Source organism: Corylus avellana, chromosome 11, assembly GCF_965113065.1.
Source record: "Corylus avellana chromosome 11, dhCorAvel1.hap1.2, whole genome shotgun sequence".
NCBI classification, from domain to species: domain Eukaryota; kingdom Viridiplantae; phylum Streptophyta; class Magnoliopsida; order Fagales; family Betulaceae; genus Corylus; species Corylus avellana.
This window is the reverse complement of record NC_142500.1, coordinates 4,861,482-4,869,393: the sequence shown is the minus strand read 5'-3', so window position 1 is coordinate 4,869,393 and position 7,912 is coordinate 4,861,482. Positions and strand designations below refer to the sequence as shown.

At 34.9% G+C, this 7,912-nt stretch overlaps 1 protein-coding gene across 1 annotated transcript; it reads left to right on the top strand.

The window, feature by feature from the left end:
- The first annotated feature begins 3,619 nt into the window (after positions 1-3,619).
- Positions 3,620-7,135, top strand: LOC132165611 (SPX domain-containing protein 1). The gene is made up of 3 exons (XM_059576244.2): positions 3,620-4,042; positions 5,557-5,683; positions 6,348-7,135. Exons 1-3 carry the CDS (start codon positions 3,767-3,769, stop codon positions 6,809-6,811), a joined length of 867 nt encoding a protein of 288 aa, XP_059432227.2. The 5' UTR covers positions 3,620-3,766; the 3' UTR covers positions 6,812-7,135.
- The last annotated feature ends 777 nt before the right edge of the window (positions 7,136-7,912 follow it).

Below are 7,912 nucleotides of genomic sequence, written 5' to 3'. Positions count from 1 at the left end.
GGTGGGTCTGACGAAGGGACATAGATCGAGCTTTGAATAGTCCGATCTAAGAGCCCCATCAACCCCAAAAAAAGGCACGACAGAAATGATGAACAACACACCCGGCGAGATGACACTTGAGCCTGTAACAAAAGAAAAGTAAGCAAAAAGAAAAAGGGGGGAAAGAGTTGGAGAAGGGAGGGGGGGAGGGGGAGTGGGGGGAGAACTTTTGTTCTAAGGTTTTTATTGACTTGTTAATCATATTGTTCCCGTTTAACTATTTACTATAAATTTCAAATATTGTTTCTTATACTACTACACACATTGTTTATTTTATTTTTATTTTGAAAAGAAAAGTTTAAACATTTTTCAAAAGCCCTAAACTGTTAAAGAAAGAAAGAGATGGATTATGTGCATATTTATAGAAGATATATGAATAAAAGAGAGATAGAAAGCATGTACTCGAAGTGATGTTATTTTGAAAAGGAAAAATTTAAATTTATAATATCTTAATAAAGTAAATGTCATTTTTTGAAAGAAAAATTGTCTCCCGAGGATTTTTCAATTAGAGTTTCTTTATGTATGAAATTACAAAAGAATTCCCCAAGAAGTAAGAGATTTTACAATAAAAGCATTTCATAAATTATTGAAGAATTCGATTTTTTTTTTTAAAAAAAATTTTTTAAATTTTTTATGTGTTCGTTTACTGAGTTTCCCAAACTCACCCATTTTCTCCCCATTTATTTTTCAGATGACGTCGATAAAGGTCACGGTAACCAATAGGCAAGTGCCTTGTGGCACACAGAGTAGTTAATAAGAGTTTTTTTTTTTTTTTTTTTTTTTAATGATTAAAGTTTTCTTCTAAGTATGGTGAATTAATAGTTTGATTAATACAAATCTCTTTTGAATATTTTAAGTATTTTATTTTCATTGCCCTTAATTTATTGATGAGTTTTAAAATTTTATATTGCGCACTCCATAACACATAGTCCCTTTATGAGATGAGGGTGTTACATGCTTTCTCTTCGCTCCTTTCAATCCTTTGACTTAGTGTATTCAATCTTGTTAGGTAAACTTTAGACTTGTGCACAATGCTCACTCTACACGGATCAAGTAAAACTCCAACCAGAGGCAGATACACATAGAGGCGGGTACACTTTTAGCCCCTATAAAACTCAGCTTAGCCCAAATTTTAGCCCAAAAATCAAAGTAAACTGAAGGAGAGAGTGTTTTATACAACTTTTTACCTACTAGGCTACGACAATATATATATTTGTGCTTGTTCATTGCTGTTTGCTGCTACTACGTCGTGATTCTGTTCTGTAAGGCCTATGATGAAAGTTCTCCTGTTTGAGCAGTGAGTGTCTTCTGTAGGCCACAACTTCAATACATTTTATTATTTTATTTCTGCCTTTATTAAGATAAATTCCTATATCCGCTACAGTCTCCAATTTCACCAACATTCGTGACCTCAAAAAATTGTTTGCACTCAAGAGAATTAAAACATTAGATCTGATGGGGATGTCACCAAGACTAAGACCCTTATCACTTAAGCTTGTATAACTTCTTTTGTGTTTTCTTCTCTGTCTGTCTGTCTTTCTCTCTCTCTCTCTCTCTCTCTATATATATATATATATATATATATATATATATATATATATATATATTAACAATAATATTATTTAGTAGACTGTTATATGATTATCATACAACTTTATAATGTGATAGTGAAAATCAATCATTGAATTATAACTTATAAAAAAATTAAGAGTTAATTTTTACTATCACGTCAATAAATAACTGCTCTCATAGCACTGTTACAACATAGAGAGAAAGAACGTAATGAAAATATACTCAATTCTCAACTGAAATATATCACATTTTTAATAGTCACTTTTATATATATAAGAAAATATGTAAAAATTAGGGAAATTCCATGCCCCCAAGTCTCAACACGTTTCACCGCTGACCCTTGGTTTTAGCTTATAGAATCTTTTCAAGTCGCACACATCTTTCAAATATCATAAAATCATAAAATAACTCCAAAAATAATTTATAAAAAAATAATAATAACTTCAAAAATACTATGAATAACATTGGTATCCACTAGCCAACTGAGTTCACTTATCACGCAATGGTGCAAAAATCAGCATTGCTTAGATCACTTGATTTGATATTTATTATAATTAATTAATCATGATTATTATTTTATACCAATAGAGAGCCTGAGCTGTTTTATAGTCAATATTAAATTTTATATATTAATTTAGTGATATACATTGCCACATTATTTAATACTTTTAATTGACAAGTTCGGATCATATACACCACTACATATAATAAACAAAACCTTACAGTAAAATAAGCATACTTTATTTCACTCCAAATGGAAATATCCTATTCCATTAAAGAAGGCCATTGATTATTGATTAAGACCATCAAACAATGGATTTATTTTAGGTCCTATAAAAAAAAATTAGAGTATATGTGCTCTAGTTTTTTTAACTGTCCATATTTAATTTTATTGTTTTTTATTATGAAAAAACTTGTAATTAAATTTGGACAGTTGAAAAAACCATAACACATAAAAAAAAAAAAAAAGATATTATAGTATTTTCAACAAGAGAAATGCGGATATAATTTTTCTCCAAATTGGGTTGGGGGAACTTCCTCTAACCCAGTCTATAAAAATAACATGCATATATTTTTTTTAATAGTAGAAACAAAGGTGAAATAAATTTTATTAAAAATCATAGAGAAGTGCTAGGGAGTTAAACAAATGAACTCGAAAATTTTTTTAAACTGACGTGGCAGATCGTGAGTGGCAGACAAGAGAGAAAGAATTGTATTTTTTGTAATTTAAAAAACCCTTATCAAGTCAGTTTGGCTCTCTAGCACTTCCCAAAATTATATGCATTTCACATGCTATTAAAAAAAATAAACACATGTCATTTTTATAGATTAGATTGGAGAAAGTTATTCCAAACTTGGAGAAAAACTCTATCGGAAAAATGTTACTCAACATTCTCAAGCGTTTATCTCTCTGTATTCTTGTCTAAGTGGCATATTCATATAAACTTTTTTTTTTTTTAATAAAAAATAAAAGAATAAAAAGAGAGATGAACACTTGAGAATATTGAGTAGCATCATCTTTAAACAATTCAAATTTAATTATATTCTTTCTTTTTTTATTAAAAAGAAAACTAAAATTAAGTTTAAACCGTGGAAAAAATGCTACAATTTCAATAGCACATATGCCGTAATAAATCCATACGGCAGAGAACCATGGAATATTCTTGTTCTCTCAGGTTGACATCGTGGAAAAAGTAAAGAAATAAAAAAAATAATAATAAAAAAGGAAATAATTTGTCCAAGTTGCCACCCAGAAGCCAGCTCATTCGCTCACTCAGACCCACCAATCCGGCTTCACTTCCCTGAGCCACTGGGAAAATAAATAAATAATACCAGCGCAGCGCGCGCATGTCTTTTCCAATGCAAAAGATAATTATTAAATAATAATAAAAAATTAAAATTAAGAACTGAGAAGTGAGAAGGAATAAAACCCGAGATATACTCTTACAAAACAAACGGATATTCCAACTATACCCCTCGAATATTCTGTTCTGTAAACGTTATATCACCCTCACTCTCCCTCCCTACCGGTTCCTTACTCATTCTCCTCGCCATCACCACGCTGTGTCCCTCAAGATTTTTCCTTTTTCCTTCACATTCCCTCTGATTTTCACAGTTTTTCTAGGCAACCAAACGCCCATCATACACTTGAGAGATGAAATTCGGGAAGAGCTTAAGCAACCAGATCGACGAGACGTTGCCGGAATGGCGGGACAAGTTCCTGTCCTACAAGGAGCTCAAGAAGAAGCTCAAGCTCCTCGAGCCGAAAGGCGGCGAGAGGCCCAGCAAGCGGCTCAGAGCCGAACCCGTTGATGGGAAGGAGGGCATGTCCGAGGAGGAGATCGATTTCATTCGGTTGCTGGAGAACGAGCTCGAAAAATTCAACACCTTCTTCGTTGAGAAGGAGGAGGAATACATTATCAGATTGAAGGTGCTTTTCTCTCAAATCTCTCTCTCTCTTTCTCTTTATGCGCGGTATTCTATAAATTAGCTATGACCTGTTTGGTTGCCGAGAAAATATATACGATGGCGTAAATTTCAATTCTCGTTTTATTTTCCTCTGTTTTCTCATTAACTTAGAAACTTTGATTCTTTCTACTCGCTATATTTGTCATTAATTATCTACCCACTAGGAAATAGGAATTGCCTGTGATTTTCTTTTCCTCTAGTTTTTTTTTTTAGGGGAAACAACTTTTCCAGGAAAATCAATTTCTTGTTACAACACAAACGGTAGCTTATAGGTGCTGGAAACTTCATTAGCCTGCACCTCTGAAGCTATTTTGCGCCAGTAGTGCGCGTCACAAGTGTCTTGGGATTCGTCTGGCTTTGGCCGCAATCTCGTAGAGTTGCTCCGGACGTGGACGTTTTTCCTCGTTTACTGTCACGAGCCATTACGCATTTCGATCAGGATTTCTAGGGGAAGGAATTTGTCGCATCTCAGTCTTTAGATTACCCAAATCAATGGTTGAAATTTTGTTTGGTATTTACTTCGATAATGGTGGAATTATTATAAAATTATATCTGCTTTCCTTATAGAAAAGTTAATATGAAAAAACAATTGGAATTTCAAAGTAGTGGATGAGATTGAAAGAACTTTACTCCTTTTTGTCGTTCTTCGAATACATGAGAAGAGAATTATAGGGAGTTTTTAATACTAAACGTTTACTCCTTTTGTCGTGGCGTCGCCGTTGTTTTCGTCGACCCACGTTTACTGTTTGTGTCAGTTAATAACATTGTGGGAATCTGTCTGGCGGTATATTCCGTTAGTGACAAACGCCGTCTGGGTCCACATACTTGCCAACCCGCTGCTTTTGGTCAATGATCTTTAGTAAACTCTGTTCTGTTCTATGATTTGACTTAGAAGTTTTGCAAAATTTTTATTTTATTTTTTAGTATTATGTGTTGAAAACCAAAGAAAGAGAGAATGGTTAGCAAAAACTCATGTGTTCTAAGATTTGATTACTATTTTCGTAGACCAAAAATGATTCTTTTATTAGGGGATCAAGTTAAACTACGTATTGACAATAGTTGTGGTTGGTTGTCCAATTCATTGGCTAGCCCTAACGGCATATTCCATCTTATTTATGGGTTTTTGGGATCAAACACGTGCTCGCAAAAACAAGGAGAAAGTATTCATATTCGGGATTTATCGTAATTTGGGCAGTTAATATGAGTTAATATGAGAGTGTATATATAGGAGTTCAAGACCCACCTGTTCAAAATAAAAGTTTTAGGCTGTGTTCAAATGGGTCTCAATCCACTTGAATGATAGTTAGTAGAGTCTGATCTATGCATTTGTTGTCTGGAACGTGAGATTTATGGGTACATTTCACCAAATTGCTCTTCTATAACCTTTTGATGAATGAAAACAAAAAGAAGAAAGAAGAAATAGATGATTTTTAATATGCGTCGGCGTTGACAATTTGTGTTGTGGTGGGATTGCAGGAGTTACAAGATAGGGTGGCAAAGGCAAAGGATTCCAATGAAGAGATGTTAAAAATTCGGAAGGAGATAGTGGACTTCCACGGAGAGATGGTTTTGTTGGAGAATTACAGCGCACTTAACTATACAGGTACTTTTATTTTTCTTTTACTTTATGCTTTACTAATATGATATAAGGGGAAAAGGTTATTTAAGCTGTAGGACAAAATATATGAATGTAGGCCGTCAATTTCTGGGGATCAAACATTATTGTGGTTCATATGCTTCCTTTTGGCCCTGGTTTCACGAATATTCTGCAAGACAATTTCTCAGCGCAAGTTTTGTTTTTTTCTTAGAAGGGTTTGCCAATGAGTTACACGTGAGTAGCAGTACATTTTGTATCAACAAGTTTTTCATATTTTAATACAATCTGGAACTATGCTTGCATTATCTGCTTTCAATTATAATATGATGAATTCTGCATGGATTGTTGTCCTTACAAATTCAACTATGTCTTGTTCTTTTAATCTTTAAACCTCCAATAAATTTGAAGATGCTCAAGTTCTTTTGATACTTTGACTTACGATTACCATTTAGGAATAAGAAATTGTACGGTTTTGGCAATTAGATATACTCAATTCGATTTGGTTAATCAAAAAGTGGGTTGGCATTAGATTCTACATATGATCTCTTATATTTTGTATTGGTATATAGTTTATTTAATCGTTTACTTAATGATTTATGCAAAAGTATCATCCAAGTCTTAAAGATAAATGCTCACTTGACTTAATGAAACCTTAACATGCTCTCAACAGGATTGGTGAAAATACTGAAGAAATATGACAAAAGAACTGGTGCCCTCATTCGCTTGCCCTTCATTCAAAAGGTCTTGCAACAGCCCTTCTTTACCACTGACTTGCTCTACAAGCTTGTGAAGGAGTGTGAGTCAATGCTGGACGGGCTGTTCCCGAAAAGCGAGCTGCCGCCGCCGGCCCCGACTTCATCTGGGGCAGCTGATGGGGAGGAAGGGTGCGATCAAGATCCTTCAACTTCTGCCCCTAACAGGAATGATGGGCTGCTCAGAATGCCCAAGGAACTCGCAGAAATAGAGTATGTGAAGAGCTTATACATGAAGAGCACTATATCAGCATTACGGGTTTTGAAGGAAATTCGGAGTGGAAGCTCAACAGTGAGCGTTTTTTCATTGCCACCGCTGCAAGTTAGTGGACTTGAGGAAACGTGGAATAAAATTCCAGTCCTGGAACAAGTAGCCAAATAGGAAGGAAGTGAGGCAAATATGTCCCATTTGTTTTTTATATGATCTACTTTTTTTTTTGTGTTTCCTTTTCACGCATCTCTTATGATGCCTTAGATACTAACACATGTAAAATGCCAAAACCAGAAATGAATTCAATAGAATCGTAAGTTCTGTATAATAGAATCTTTGGGCTCTATAGAAGTGAGCAGTATTTCCAAATTTGGCAATATTGGTTTACATTTTCAGCCGGCGTGAAGAGTAGTGTTATTCTATTCGAACATTCAAAACGCCTTATAGGGAGACTGTAAAAGTTGGAGAAAGACAACCCTATCAATATGTTTGCAAAAGCTTGGACTTTGATATATATATCTGAACATGTGAGAATGTTATTCAATTACATTGGTTAATATGCCTTCTAATATTGATATAATACAAAATTAAGAGCCTTGAAAAAGAAAGCTCGTCACCATGTAGAGGGGGTAGGGGCCGTAGACAAGGACCTCAAGGTTGCGGGGAAAAGAATTGCAGAGGAAGGGGGTAGTCTGGATACTGTGGGAATGGGAAGGAAAAAAGGAAGAGGTAATATGGAATGGGAAGAAAAAAGGAAGAGGTAATATTCAAAGTAGTCTTTTTAGTGGAGATATATTGGCGGTGGTTACTTCGCAGTCCTGCCAGACACCATGAGTACCTAAGTTGGAACTGCCGAGGGCTTAGGAACCCTCGGTCAGTTCAAGACCCTTGCCGTATGGTGAAGGAGAAGCGACCCAAATTGATTTTACTAATGAAAACCAAGCTACAGACACACAAGTTTGATCGTTTAAAGATTAAACTAGGTTTTGAAAGTGTGTTTGTGGTAGATAGTGTTGGTAGAAGTGGCGGGTTGGCATTATTTTAGAGTAATGAGGCTGAAGTTGATATTCAAAACTATAGAAGAAGGCCTATCAATGTTGTGGTCAAATTAAATAGTTCTAGTCCCCCTTGGAAGTTTACGGGCTTCTATGGTCACCCGGATGTCACAAAGTGAAAGGAGGCATGAGATCTTCTTCGTCATCTTCGGCGTATGGAACCATCTGCTTGGCTGTGTCTTGGAGATTTCAAAGAGATTTTAGAAAGCTCGGAGAA

Bases quoted from the DNA above. Each gene is read 5' to 3' on its own strand.
- LOC132165611 (XM_059576244.2), top strand. From the start codon at position 3,767: ATGAAATTCGGGAAGAGCTTAAGCAACCAGATCGACGAGACGTTGCCG. The intron at 4,043-5,556 runs GTGCTTTTCTCT...GTGGGATTGCAG, and splicing joins AATACATTATCAGATTGAAG to GAGTTACAAGATAGGGTGGC. The intron at 5,684-6,347 runs GTACTTTTATTT...TGCTCTCAACAG, and splicing joins CAGCGCACTTAACTATACAG to GATTGGTGAAAATACTGAAG.